Source organism: Rhinopithecus bieti, unplaced genomic scaffold (genome assembly GCF_001698545.2).
Source record: "Rhinopithecus bieti isolate Rb0 unplaced genomic scaffold, ASM169854v2 scaffold_55189, whole genome shotgun sequence".
NCBI lineage: Eukaryota > Metazoa > Chordata > Mammalia > Primates > Cercopithecidae > Rhinopithecus > Rhinopithecus bieti.
This window is the reverse complement of record NW_016821812.1, coordinates 651,712-666,090: the sequence shown is the minus strand read 5'-3', so window position 1 is coordinate 666,090 and position 14,379 is coordinate 651,712. Positions and strand designations below refer to the sequence as shown.

Genomic DNA, 14,379 nt, shown 5'->3' with positions numbered 1-14,379 from the left:
GCATTGGAATTTTCAACCTTCTGATTCAAAAGAAGATCCATGGAAGAAGAGTTAACTCACTCAAGATTACATGGCTGTCAGTTTGGACTATTTTTTGTTCATTTCCTATCCAGGGTGCTATTCCACTCTTTATCTGATTCTGATTAGAGTTGACTAACAATGATTCTGAGACTCTTTGTCTCCATTTTGTAGAGTTTTATGACAGGTGTTTATAATCACATGCTATATGCATGGCTAAATCCAGAGTTTAACCTCTTAGTGTCTCTGCTTGAAATTTAATATTAACCTGGTTTTATAAAGGAAAGAAATTGAATGTGATAATTAAATTATCACAATTAAACAACTAGAACGCAACTAGAAAAAAATCCCTCCTGATATTTATATTTTCTCCTTTTTATGCATACTCAGTTAGTCCTGGGTCTAACTTAATCACAGAAGTTTAAAATTCTTTTCCAAAGAAGTTTGTTTTGTGGAACACTGAGATATAATTTTCTTCTATGCATTTGCAAAAAAAAAAAAAAAAAAAGGTTTTTTTCAAATCCAATGCATAATAGAGATGCATTCAAATTCTGACTTGCCAGGGACAAGCTCCAAAGTTGAATTGTAAAGATTGAATGAAACAGTCTTCCTTTTTGAAACAAATTTATATAAACCACTAAAGGATGTATTTGTATTCCAAGTTCATTGTGGGCTAGGGCCAGGATTTTATTTCTATTGCAGTTTCCTCTTTCCTTACCAGTGTTAGCTGCAGAGATAGGGCTAAGTAAATAATCCTAGTGACCCAGGCAAAGTATCTTGTTCATTCCGCCCTCCGCCCCTCCCCCATAATACCTGTATCGCAGGCGGTTGCCGGGAGTAAATGAGGATTAAATGATGGGTAAGGCACCAAGCACTGTGCCTGGCGCCCAGCAGATGCCGAATAAACAGCCCTAGTGGTAAGTTATATGGAGACCTGCTCAGGCTGGAAAGGAAGAAACCTTTTTGCCCCTGGCTATTGTAATCACAGGCTCCAACAGCTTCTGCTTTTCATTTCTGGACTCAGGCTCTGTGTGGATCCATTTATACAGATGTTTCCTGCTTCTTTGTGCAATAAGTTTGCGACAGTCACATTAACTCTTACTACCAGGAATGGAAACGTGGGCACCCAAAAGAAGCTCTTCCTGAGGACAGCTTCCCTAGATTCAGTCTCTCAGCCAGACTCTTCATTTGGCCAATATAGTCACATTTGAAATCCTTGTATCAGGGCTCTGACCTACAGAATGCCCAGGCATGAAAATGGTAGCATTTACTAATTGATTTTGCTATCACTTCTTGTACAGAGGAGGCCATCTAACTTATCACTCGCTCATTTGAGGTAGCCCGTATGTTCCGTCTCTGAGTTCACAACCATCAGGTTCTTCCACACACCGTGTGACATGGCCACACTTCTTTGTTACTAGTGGAAAACAGTTGGGAGTATATTCGTTTCCTAGGGCTGATGTCGCAAAGAACCAAAAACTACTTGACTTCAAACAACAGAAATTCATTCTCTCACAGTTTTGAAGGCTAGACATCCAAAGTCAAGGTGTGAGCAGGCCCACGTTCCCTCTGAAGGCTCTCAGGAAGAATCCTTCCTTACCTCTTCCGAGCTTCCGGTGACTGCCGGCAATTCTTGGAGTTCCTTGACTGACAGCTGCCCTACTCCAATTTCTGCCTCTGCCCTCCCATGGCTGTTCCTTCAGCGTGCGTCTCCATTTCTTTGTTTTCTCTTTTGATAAGGACACTAGTCATTGGATTTGGACCCATCCTAACCAAGTGCAACCCCATCTTAACCAATTATATCCGCAAAGACCCTCTTTCCTAATAAGGTCATATTTTGAAGTTCTCATAGACATGAGATTTTGGGGCAACACTCTTCAACCCAGTACAGAGGCATCACTGAACGAACTCCTTGGATAAATCAGTATTCCCTCACAGTGATGAGTATTTTACTTCCTGTCCCCTACTCCCAAGCACCACTAAATGCCAATAAATAAATACTAGGGAATGCCAATAAATAAATAAATACCAGGGAACACGTATCTGAAAGAGGTTGTGCAACGTGGCCTCTGACCTTGAGATCAATTACAGTCTAGTTGGAAAGAAAAGGTACACATGACGGAAAAGGTCATTCTTGCTCCTGCTCAGGGAATGTCCCTGCAGCTTCCTGTTGGAGGCGGAGTAGCTCCACACAGCACACACCGTGATGACAGTGAAGCATGTGTGCCTGCTCTTCATCAGCACCGCGTAGGGCATGTGCTCACCCGCTGGAGATTGGACCTTGGGCGTGGAGATGGGCAATCCCGTCATATGTGTGGTCTGAGAACAATTGTGCAATATGACCCAGAGGATATGCGCCCATATGTTTCTGCCAGACTTGAAAGACCCAGCGACTCCCTCCAGTCACTTCCGGTGATAATGGGCTTACTGGAAAGGTGACCTGCGGCGTCTCAAGAAGTCACGATGGCAAAGCCAGGCTCGTGGAGATGGGAACTGAACAAACCTGGGATCCACAGCAGCTCTGGGGCCTGGGCCTGGGGAGGGAAAAGGGGTTCTTACCCGTGTGCCCTGCCTGTATGTGTCAAGTGCACCCACATGCCTGCTCGCCCCTCCTCTTACCACCTACTCACTGTTTTCTTCCCTTCCGTCAGTGTCTTCCTCTTCCTCATAATTTCTAATGACTCACCTTCTTCATAGTTGTTTCCTTTTTGTTTATTCCACTGCCTGCTTTCCCCTAAAGCATCTCACAGCCCCATCTCCTGCTGGTCACTGCATCCTCCTGTTTTCTTCATTTCAGGGAGATACCACATTGCCACCTCCAACCCCTGGCACATTGTTTTATGCTGGGGGCCCTACGGTCAGCTGCTGGTGCCTCTCTGAATTCACATCCCTGAGTAGGAACAAGAATGACCTTTTCCATCATGTGTACCTTTTCTTTCCAACTAGACTGTAATTGATCTCAAGGTCAGAGGCCACGTTGCACAACCTCTTTCAGATACGTGTTCCCTGGTATTTATTTATTTATTGGCATTCCCTAGTATTTATTTATTGGCATTTAGTGGTGCTTGGGAGTAGGGGACAGGAAGCAAAATACTCATCACTGTGAGGGAATACTGATTTATCCAAGGAGTTCGTTCAGTGATGCCCCTGTACTGGGTTGAAGAGTGTTGCCCCAAAATCTCATGTCTGTGAGAACCTCAAAACTTGCCTATGAAGGTACAGCAGCATGGCTGTGGATGGGGTGAGAAGGAAGGTTCAGAGGTAATAAAGCACAAACCTAGCTGCCTGAGGCTGCCTCTTGGGCATTTCTGGTTGGGGCTGTTTCCTCTATAGTAATAGTCTGTAGACTTGCGGATGCCTTAACTCATGTCACCCCATCTTCCACAAGTCATTAGAGAGAGGACACCTGGACTTACTCCCCTTCCCCCATCATCCTAGCCTCTTCTAGAATTACTTTGACAGCTGAGCCTCCACACTGACTACATGTGTTCTTATGAGCAGCTTTACCTAAAACATGTTCCTCTTTCTAACATAGAGCGTGGTTGAGGATGTTGCTCAGTGACAACATATCATTGGGAGAAATGTTTCTTATAGCTTAACAGGAATAGCTGTGCTTTTCCTGAACAACTTGTTTGTGTATGTCTTCAGACACAATAAATCACATCATTCACCATGTTTCCCTCTGTATTGCTATTAGAAAGTCAGAGCCAAGTCTGCAGCAAGTTTAAACGACTTTATTATATGCATTTTACATATAACCTCTTCATCTTTTCTTTCATCTTCTACACCTTCTGGAACAGTTCATCTGATTTATTATCTTTATTTTTAGGGATGGGGATCTCCCTATGTTGCCCAGGCTGGTCTCCAACTCATGGACTCGAGTGATCCTCCTGCCTCAGCCTCCCAAGTAGTTGCGGCTACAGGCAGGTGCCAAGCTCCCAACTTCTTTGTTTTTTCTTCACCCTAATTCTCTCAGTTATTTTCTATCTGCCTATACTGTATGTATTTCTCTAAGATGTGTCAAATGTTTAAAGTGAGGTAGAGAGTGAATACATTGTAAGATAGAAACTACAAGTTTGAATATCCCTTAGCCAAAATGCTTGAGACCAAAAGTGTTTTGGACTTTTCTTTTTTAGAGGAGGATTGGAATATTTGCATATACGTATTGAGTTATGTTGGGGATGGAACCCAAGTCTAAACACGAAATTCATTTATGTTTCATGTATACCTTATACAGTTAGACTAAAGGTAATTTTACATGTTTTAAAGAATTTTGTGAATGAAGGCTGGGTGCAGTTGGTCATACCTGTAATCCAAGCACTTTGGGAGGCCAAGGCGGGCAGATCACCAGAGATCAGGAGTTCGAGACCAGCCTGGCCAACATGCTGAAACCCCGGCTCTACTGAAAATACAAAAATTAGCCGGGCATGGTGATGCACGCCTGTAATCCCAGCTACTCAGGAGGCTGAGGCAGGAGAGTCCCTTGAACTCAGGATACAGAGATTGCAGTGAGCCAAGGTTGCGCCACTGCACTCCAGCCTGGGCAACAGAGCAAGACTCCATCTCAAAAAAATAAATGAATAAAAAATAATTTTGTGCGTGAAGCAAAATTTTGACTGTGTTTTGACTGCCACCCATCACATGTGGGCAGGTATGGAATTTTTCACCTCCAGTGTCATATTGGTTCTCAGAAAGTTCCAGATGTTGGAGGATTTCAGATTTTTTAAATTATGGATGCTCAACCTGTGCTGATAACATTTGTTTATGCAGCAAATATTAAGTATCTACTTCTACCAGTTGTTTTTACTAAAACATACTTCCTGCACTATTTATGTCGATACTGAGTATGAATTGAATGGGTTTAAAGGAAAAAGCAATCACTAAGGTCTGTAGTGATTACATTTAAGTGGGTCCTTGATGGATGCAGATAGAGTGAAAAAATTCTCCAGGGTCCTCATGGGCCTATCCACCCTTCTGTTTTGGAATGTGGTGAACTGTTAACACAGAACAGGAGCATTGGCTTTTAGGAAAGAAGGCCTCATTGCTGGAAGTTTGAGGGTTTTATTCACCGCAGTCGACATATATAAATTTTCCAAAGAAGAAAATTAAAAATTAACATAGAAAATAACGCCATAGACACCATAGAAATGACTAGAGTTTATTGCTCTTGAAGTTTTTCTTTTAATGTTTCAGAAGTTAAGTCAATTCTTTTTTAAAAAAAAAAATACCTAAAGTTTGCCTAACATATAAACTATAAATTATAAAAATGCCCAATGCATTATGAATGGAGTACGTATTTCCGGTATTAACTCAGGAATCATAAGGATTGATCTCAACTAGAGGTCACTTAGGGAGGTTTCTTTGTCTTTGTCCCCTTCAAATAATTTGTTCCTTTTGGTGTTTTTATTCAGGGAAATGAATTCTTATCTGCTTTAAGCAATCAAAGTTTTGAAAAATGCCAGATAAAATGTCTCACTCCCAGCTCGTCTTAGTCCACTGTCTTTTGAAGAGAGCTCAGAGAAGGCAGGGTCATCTCATTTGGACTTTCAACCAGACATATGACAAAGGCAGCCTTGCTGGTGGAGAGAGAGGCAACTCAGTATATACCTAGAGTCAAACAGACTTTTAACTGTCATTTGGTATTATCTTGGCACTGTTGACTCACTCTGAAAAACCCAGAGTTGAATGCAGTTAATATTTCCATTACAATGTAATGAAGATTAGATCATACTAAACTTTCTCTTTTCAGAAAAAGCTTCATGTTCTCAGATTCTCATATACCTGAAGCAGAAGTTAGGATGCAGATGGAACACACAGATGCTCATGGGTCCATAATGCAGCCAAAATTCTGTCTCTCCTGGACATAACTGAAATGTTAATTTCTTGTCCCTTTGAAGGAGACTGTCATGTATCAAACATAGTGCAGAGGAAATTGAATTCTGCTAGTTAAAAATTAACTGAGTCAAAATATCACAGCCCCTATCTCTAGCTCAAGTATTTCTAGCATTCTTTACGTGTAGCATTACCTTTCATAGCTGAATTGATTTCCTTGTATAACTAAACAGTGCCACACTCAGTGAAGCTCACAAAATTGTAGGTTTGATTTAGTGACAGATCAGCCTGAATAGCACTGTTAGAATTGTAAACTTCAAAGAAGCATGCTTTCTAAAATTTGAAAACAGGCCACAAAGGCTTCTTTCTCTGTCAAGTAATTTTACAGCTTCTTTTCCTGTATGTGTGTTTCCAAAAGGATGATATTGGAAAACTAGGCAAACTGTTGCTGCACGGCCCTTTCAGCGTCTGGACAATTCACAAGGATCGTTATAAAATGAAGGATTTGATTCGATTTAAGCCCAGCCAGAGGCAAATCTACCTATTTGAAAGGGGAATAGTGTTCTGTAAGATACGAATGGAGCCTGGGGACCAGGGATTGTCTCCTCATTACAGCTTCAAGAAGGCCATGAAGGTAAAGGGAGTCCTATTGCATCTGGGAGTTGCCCTGTGCAGAAACAGAGAGATTGTTTCCTCATTTTACAGATGAGGAAGCTACAGTGCAGAGAGGTGAAGTTAACTTGCCAAATACCACACCACACGGCTAGAATCCATACCCAGGTCTGTCTGACTCCAGGGTCAGAGCTTACAATCAGTCTCTAGACAGGGCCAGGGCTGGCATAGGAGATGCCTTTGTACTAGAGAAAAAAGACTGTCTGGTAGCTGGTCTGGACAAACTAATTAGTAAAAGTACCCTCTTTCCTCCAGGCAAAGAGGTGAAAGAGAGGTGAAAGGCATAGTGGTGAGAACATGGACTGGATTTCATCTTAGATTTGCCCTTCTCAGTGGTGCATCTTTGTGTCTAAGTGTAGGCATTGTCCTGACCTTGGGGTCTAAGGGACCCAGGCCCACACCAAGCATTGTTTTCTCGCCTGTTTAGAATCTGTTTAGCTATCTGTATAGCCAGTTAGCTATCAGGTACACACACACACACACACACATATGGGAGCCACACACCTATACATTTATGCTCTTGTGATTAAAGCTGTTAATTTGTTCATAGTAGCCTTTGTTATTTATGTTTTTTTCTTTTTTCTTTTCTTTTTTTTTTTTTTTTTTTTTTTTGAGACAGAGTTTTGCTCTTGTTGTCTAGGCAGGAGTGCAATGGCATGATCTTGGCTAACTGCAACCTCTGCCTCCCTGGTTCAAGCAATTCTCTTACCTCAGCCTCCCGAGTAGCTGGGATTACAGGTGCGCACCAACACACCCAGCTAATTTTGTATTTTTAGTAGAGAAAGAGTTTCCCCATGTTGGTCAGGCTGGTCTCGAACTCCTGACCTCAGGTGATCCACCTACCTAGGCCTCTCAAAGTGCTGGAATTACAGGACTGATTACAGGGGCATGAGCCACCACACCTGGCCTTGTTGCTTATGTTTCTTAATGGATCCTTGTTCAGTTACTATTATGTAGAAAGTTGTAAAACAGGTGTTGAAGGAGAAATGGTCTCTTCACTGAAAGGTTGAGGGCTGCAGTGCCTCCTGCAGAAAGATACAGTGGAAAGTTGACAGTCTGTGTTACCTTCTGAAGCAGATGAGACAGAAGATACTGTACCAGATTGTGTTTTATGCTGTCTTGGGGTGATTAAGAGAGGAAAGCAAAAACTTGAAAGGAAGATGAAAGAAGAGAGCTGTCAGGGATAGAAAGGATTAGAGTGATTGACAGGGACTATTTTAAAATCAGAAAACGATGGTATAGAACATTTCTCTTCCCTCTTTATAATAGTTGACGACACTTTTAATTCGCCAGCTTGGAAGGGGGAGCCATAGAAAGTTTGAAATTGCCAGTCGAAATGGACTTGAGAAATACATCCTGCAGGTAAAGCTCATGCCTTCCCCATGGGTCTCCTCTACTCTTTCCTTATTGTGTTCCCACAACTTGACGAGTGTTTTCTATCTCATTATTCTAACGGTCACTGGGAGAATAAAAACTCTGCAATTAATACTCAGGGTAGTCTTATACTCATAGTGTTTTCTTATGTGTAATTGCAGGCAGCTTCAAAAGAAATCAGAGACTGTTGGTTTTCAGAAATAAGTAAATTATTGATGGAACAACAAAATAATATTACAGGTAGGTTACCCCTGCTGACTTTCGCCTGTAGAGTTATACTGATTTCAGCTCAGTGGGGGATATGCAAATTGGGGATATTGTTAAAGAAAATGGTTTGCTGGGAAAACAAATGTGGCCACATTTTCACAGTCCCTGGAAACACCTGTGCTTGCTTTCGACTGTGGTGGAGGTGGAGGGGTTGTGTGATTGTGTGTGGTTGTGCTGGTTTGTCCCTTTTGGTTGTGTTCCCCCCACCACCTAATTGCCAAGGTCAACTTCTTAATCAAAAATCTGAAGGCCACCCAAGAAAATGTTAACAGAGATTCAAATGGCCAATACTACCTTTCAGACACTGTGCTACTTTTTTAAAACATCAAGATATAATTAACATACCATAAAATTTACTGTCTTAAAGTATACAATTCAGTGGGTTTTAGACTATTCACAAGGCTCAGTAACCATCCCTAGTCTAATTCTATTTTTTTTTACTTTTTACTTTTGTTTTTTGTTTTGTTTTGAGATGGAGTTTTTGCTCTTGTCGCCCAGGCTGGAGTGCAGTGGCGCCATCTAGGCTCATTGCAACCTCTGCCTTCCGGGTTCAAGTGATTCTCCTGCCTCAGCCTCCCGAGTAGCTGGGACTTACAGGTGCGGCCACACGTCTGGCTTAATTTTTGTGTTTCTAGTAGAGACCAGGTTTTCACCATGTTGGCGGATGGTCTCCATCTCCTGACCTCATGATCCACCTGCTCGGCCTCCAAAGTGGCTGGGATTACAGGCGTGAGGCCCACCATGCCCGTCTGGTTTTTTGTTTTAAAATATTTAACAACGTAATTTCTATTATTACTTCCAAAATATTTTGTAACTCTCTCCCAACAAAAAAATTCTGTACCAATTACAATCATTCTCTATCTTTCACTTTCCCTAGCCCCTGGCATCACTAATGTATTTCCTGTCTCTATTTGGATTTTCCTCTCCACATTACATATACGGCCCTTTCTGTCTTAGCTTCTTTCACTTGGCTATTTTTTTAAGTTTCATTTATGTTGTATATCTATCAGTACTTCATACATTTTTATGCTGAATAACAGTCCATTGTATGGATATCCATCTTGTTATATCCATTCATAGTGATGGCAGTTGGGGTTTTTTCCCCTTTTTGGGATACTGTAAGTAAACCTGCTATGGATATTTGTGTACAGATTTTTGTATGAATCTTTATTTCCAATTTTCCTTGGGTGTATGTATGTGAATTGCCGACATATGGTAACTTTTGTTAACTTTCTGAGGACTTCAAAAATCTTTCAAAACCAATACCACCATTTCACCATTCACCACCCAGCACAATTATAATAGTGGGTTCAATTCTCTCCATTTCCTTACTAACACTTTTATTGTTCATTATAATAACCTTCTTATTGCGGGCGCGGTGGCTCAAGCCTGTAATCCCAGCATTTTGGGAGGCCAAGACAGGGCGATCACGATGGTTCAGGGATATGGAGACCATCCTGGCTAACACGGTGAAACCCCCGTCTCTACTAAAAACTACAAAAACTAGCCGGCGAGGTGGCGGCGCCTTGTAGTCCTGTACCAGGAGGCTGAGGCAGGAGAATGGGTGGAACCCGGAGTGGAGCTTGCAGTGAGCTGAGATCCAGGCCACAGGCACTCCGCCTGGGGACAGGAGCGAGACTCTGTTCTCAAAAAAAAAAAAAATTAACCTTATTATTATCATTATTATTTTGCCATTCCTAGTGGGCATGTACTGGGTATACATTGTATTTTGATTTACATTTCCCTCAATGGCTAGTGATGTTGAGCATCTTTTAACATGCATATTGGTCATTGGTGTATCTTCTTTGTAGAAATGTCTATTAACTCCCTTTGTATATTTTTTAATTGACTGTCACATTTTATGGGTTATTCTGGATACTGGACTTTTATCAATATTTATTTGCAAGTATTTTTTCCCATCCTGTTGCATTGTCTTTTTACCTCTCATTGATAGTGTTCTTTGCAAAGAGTTTCATAGTTCTACTCTTACAGTTAAGTCTTTGATCATCCGAGTTAATTTTTGTATATGATGTGAATTAGGGACCCAAGTTCATTTTTTTACATGTGGATATCATTGTCCCAGAACCATTGATTGAAAAAACTTTCTTTGCCCACTTTGAATGGTCTTGGACGTTGTTGAAAAATAAATTGCCTTTAGGTATGAATTCTTTGTTGACACTCTTTTTTTTTTTTTTTAAGCACTTTGAATATGTCATGCATTGCCTTCTGGATTCTGTGGATTTCTGATAGAATCAGCTGATTAATCTTACTGAAGAGTCCTTCTGTATGCTTGCTGCTTTCAAGATTCTTTCATTGTCTTTGTTGAAGTTTATGATATGTCTGGTGCGGATCTTGATCTCTTCTGAATTTATATTTTTTGGGGTTTATAACACTTTCTTGAAGGTAAGATTAATGTTTTTCACAATTTGGAAATATTCAGCCATTGTTTCTTTAAATATTATTAGCCCATTTACCCCTCTCTCCTTCTGAGACTGCCATTATGCATTATTAGCAGCTTGAAAGTATCTCGCGGGTCTTCTGAGGCTCTATTCATTTTTTTCCCTTCATTCCTCTTTCTTTCTCTTCCTCAGACTGGATAGCTTCAATTAACCTATATCTAGTTCTCTCATACTTTCTTTCATGCCCTACTCAGATCTGCTCCTAGCCACCTCTAGTGGAATTTCTCATTCAATTATTATACTTTTGAAATCTAGAATATCTGTTTGGTCCTTTAAAACAAATATCTTATATTACCTTCTATTTTAATGAGGTTTGTTCTTTTACTTTCCTTTAGTCTTTCTATTTGGAATTTCCTTTTAACTTCTTGAACATGTAAAAATAGTTCATTTAAAGTATTGGTCTAGTAAGGTCAGATCTTGGCTTCCTCAGGAAGCCTATTTTCTTTCTTTCTCTTCTCTCTTTCTTTCTTTTGTTCTTTCTCTTTCTTTCTTTTTTGTGAGACAGGCCTTGCTCTGTCTCTTGTAGCAGACTAGACTGCAGTGGTGAAATCTCAGCTCACTGCTACCTCTGCCTCCTGGGTTCAAGCGATTCTTCCGGCCTCAGCCTTCCAAGTAGCTGGATTACAGGTGCACACACCTGTCCGAAGCTAATTTTTGTTTTTTTTTTTTTTTTTTTTTTTTTTTGTATAGATGGGGTTTCACCATGTTGGTCAGGCTGGTCTTGAACTCCAGACCTCAGGTAATCCGCCTGCCTCAGCCTCCTGAAGTACTGGGATTACAGGCATGAACCACAGCACCCGGCCTCAGAACATTTTCTGTTGACTGGTTTTGCTTTTTCCCTGGGTATAGACTGCATTTTCTTATTTCTTTATATGTCTCATAATTTTCTGTTACAATTGGACATTTTAAATAACATAATGTAGCAACTCTGGAAATTGGACTTTCCCACCTTTCCTGTTTGTTGTTGTTACTGTTTATTGTTGTTTGTTTTGGTGACTTTTCTAAACAAATTCTGTGAAGTCTGTATTTATGTGCAGCCATTGAAGCCTGTGCTCAGTTAGCTTAGTGATTTAAATACTAATGACACGACAGAGATTTCTTTAAACACCTGAAACCAATAAGTCTTCTAGTCTTTGCCACGGGGCTCTGTGTGCACATTAGGGCACACCTTCTCACTCAGCCTGGCACTTGACAGTTCTAGCCTAGCCTTCACTTTCTGTCTGTGCAGATCATCAAGATAAGCCAGAGGTAAGATCATGGGGCCTTCTCAGATCTGTCCTGAACATATTCACAGGAAATGTGTGCATGGTCTTCTAGAGTCTCACAAATATTTTGGAGCCTTTACAAGCCTCTATGAGCATCTTATTCCTGAGCTTTCCCTTTTAAATTTCTTGATTAGCCCATGTTTGCCCCACTGTTAACCAATACCTCAAGCAACCAAGAAGTTAAACAATTGCCTGTAATCATTTTCTACAAAGGCCTTTGGGGAAAAGACTTTTCACATTGGGCAAGTTCGGAGTCAGGCCTAATAAAGACAGCCTTGCAGGTGGGGTATTCCTAGAAACCCCTGGACAGGTCAAATAATGATAATTCTATAAGACTGAGGCTCCGTAGGTCCCCCATTCCTGTTCTGCCCCTCCCATGGCTGCCAGACTGCTGATTTTCACTATCATTGCAGGCTGTTCATTTCTAAGGCTACCCCCAAGGAAGGGAAGGATAGAAATAGGGCAAGATAAAAAGCTCACTGTTCATACTGAGACACAGCCATTTTCCTTGAATAAATGCTCTCCAGATTGCTGCAAGCCATCATTTAATTTCCAGTGTTCTCCAAAGATAAAAACCACATGATTATCTCAATAGATGCAGAAAAGGCCTCTGACAAAATTCAATAGCACTTCATGCTAAAACTCTCAANTTTCAAAACAATACCACCATTTCACATTCACACCAGCAATATAATAGTTGGGTTCAATTCTCTCCATTTCCTTACTAACACTTTTATTGTTCATTATAATAACCTTATTATTGCCGGGCGCGGTGGCTCAAGCCTGTAATCCCAGCACTTTGGGAGGCCAAGACAGGCGGATCACGAGGTCAGGAGATGGAGACCATCCTGGCTAACACGGTGAAACCCCGTCTCTACTAAAACTACAAAAAACTAGCCGGGCGAGGTGGCGGCGCCTGTAGTCCTAGCTACCCGGGAGGCTGAGGCAGGAGAATGGCGTGAACCCGGGAGGTGGAGCTTGCAGTGAGCTGAGATCCAGCCACAGCACTCCAGCCTGGGTGACAAGAGCGAGACTCTGTCTCAAAAAAAAAAAAAATTAACCTTATTATTATCATTATTATTGCCATCCTAGTGGGCATGTACTGGTATCTCATTGTGATTTTGATTTACATTTCCCTCATGGCTAGTGATGTTGAGCATCTTTTAACATGCATATTGGTCATTGGTGTATCTTCTTTGTAGAAATGTCTATTAACTCCTTTGTATATTTTTTAATTGACTTGTCATTTTATGGTTATTCTGGATACTGGACTTTTATCAGATATATTATTTGCAAGTATTTTTTCCCATACTGTGCATTGTCTTTTTACTCTCTTGATAGTGTTCTTTGCAAAGAGTTTATAGTTCTACCTCTTACAGTTAAGTCTTTGATTCATTCCGAGTTAATTTTTGTATATGATGTGAATTAGGGACCCAAGTTCATTTTTTTACATGTGGATATCCATTGTCCCAGAACCATTGATTGAAAAAACTATTCTTTGCCCACTTTGAATGGTCTTGGCATCGTTGTTGAAAATAAATTGCCTTTAGGTATAGAATTCTTTGTTGACACTCTTTTTTTTTTTTTTAAGCACTTTGAATATGTCATGCCATTGCCTTCTGGATTCTGTGATTTCTGATAGAAATCAGCTGTTAATCTTACTGAAGAGTCCTTCTGTATGCTTGCTGCTTTCAAGATTCTTTCATTGTCTTTGTTGACAGTTTATGATATGTCTAGGTGCGGATCTTGATCTCTTTGAATTTATATTTTTTGGGGTTTATACACTTTCTTGAAGGTATAGATTAATGTTTTTCATCAAATTTGGGAAATATTCAGCCATTGTTTCTTTAAATATTATTTTAGCCCATTTACCCCTCTCTCCTTCTGAGACTGCCATTATGCATTATTAGCATGCTTGAAAGTATCTCGCGGTCTCTGAGGCTCTATTCATTTTTCCTTCATTCCTCTTTCTTTCTCTTCCTCAGACTGGATAGCTTCAATTAACCTATATCTAAGTTCTCTCATACTTTCTTCTGCCTACTCAGATCTGCTACCTAGCCACTCTAGTGAATTTCTCATTCAATTATTATACTTTTGAAATCTAGAATATCTGTTTGGTCCTTTAAAACAAATATTTATATTCTCTATTTAATGAGGATTTGTTCTTTTACTTTCCTTTAGTCTTTCTATTTGATTTCCTTTAACTTCTTGAACATGTAAAAATAGTTCATTTAAAGTATTGGTCTAGTAAGGTCAGTATCTTGGCTTCCTCAGGAAGAGCTATTTTCTTTCTTTCTCTCTCTCTTTCTTTCTTTTGTTCTTTCTCTTTCTTTCTTTCTTTGTTGAGACAGAGCCTTGCTCTGTAGCCCAGACTAGACTGCAGTGGTGAAATCTCAGCTCACTGCTACCTCTGCCTCCTGGGTTCAAGCGATTCTTCCGCCTCAGCCTTCCAAGTAGCTGGGATTACAGGGGCCCCCCCCCATTTCCAGCTA

The 14,379-nt window shown here is 40.6% G+C and overlaps 1 protein-coding gene across 3 annotated transcripts in view; it reads left to right on the top strand.

Annotated features, from left to right (window-relative positions):
• The window catches only part of MCF2L2 (MCF.2 cell line derived transforming sequence-like 2), a 256,218-nt gene that overhangs the window by 219,985 nt on the left and 21,854 nt on the right, over nucleotides 1-14,379 (top strand). For all 3 annotated transcript variants that reach the window (XM_017860626.1, XM_017860625.1, XM_017860624.1), the window contains 3 exons: nucleotides 6,269-6,484; nucleotides 7,792-7,884; nucleotides 8,058-8,136. In XM_017860626.1, the coding sequence (XP_017716115.1) occupies nucleotides 6,269-6,484; nucleotides 7,792-7,884; nucleotides 8,058-8,136 (388 nt within the window). The remainder of the gene's footprint in view (nucleotides 1-6,268; nucleotides 6,485-7,791; nucleotides 7,885-8,057; nucleotides 8,137-14,379) is intronic.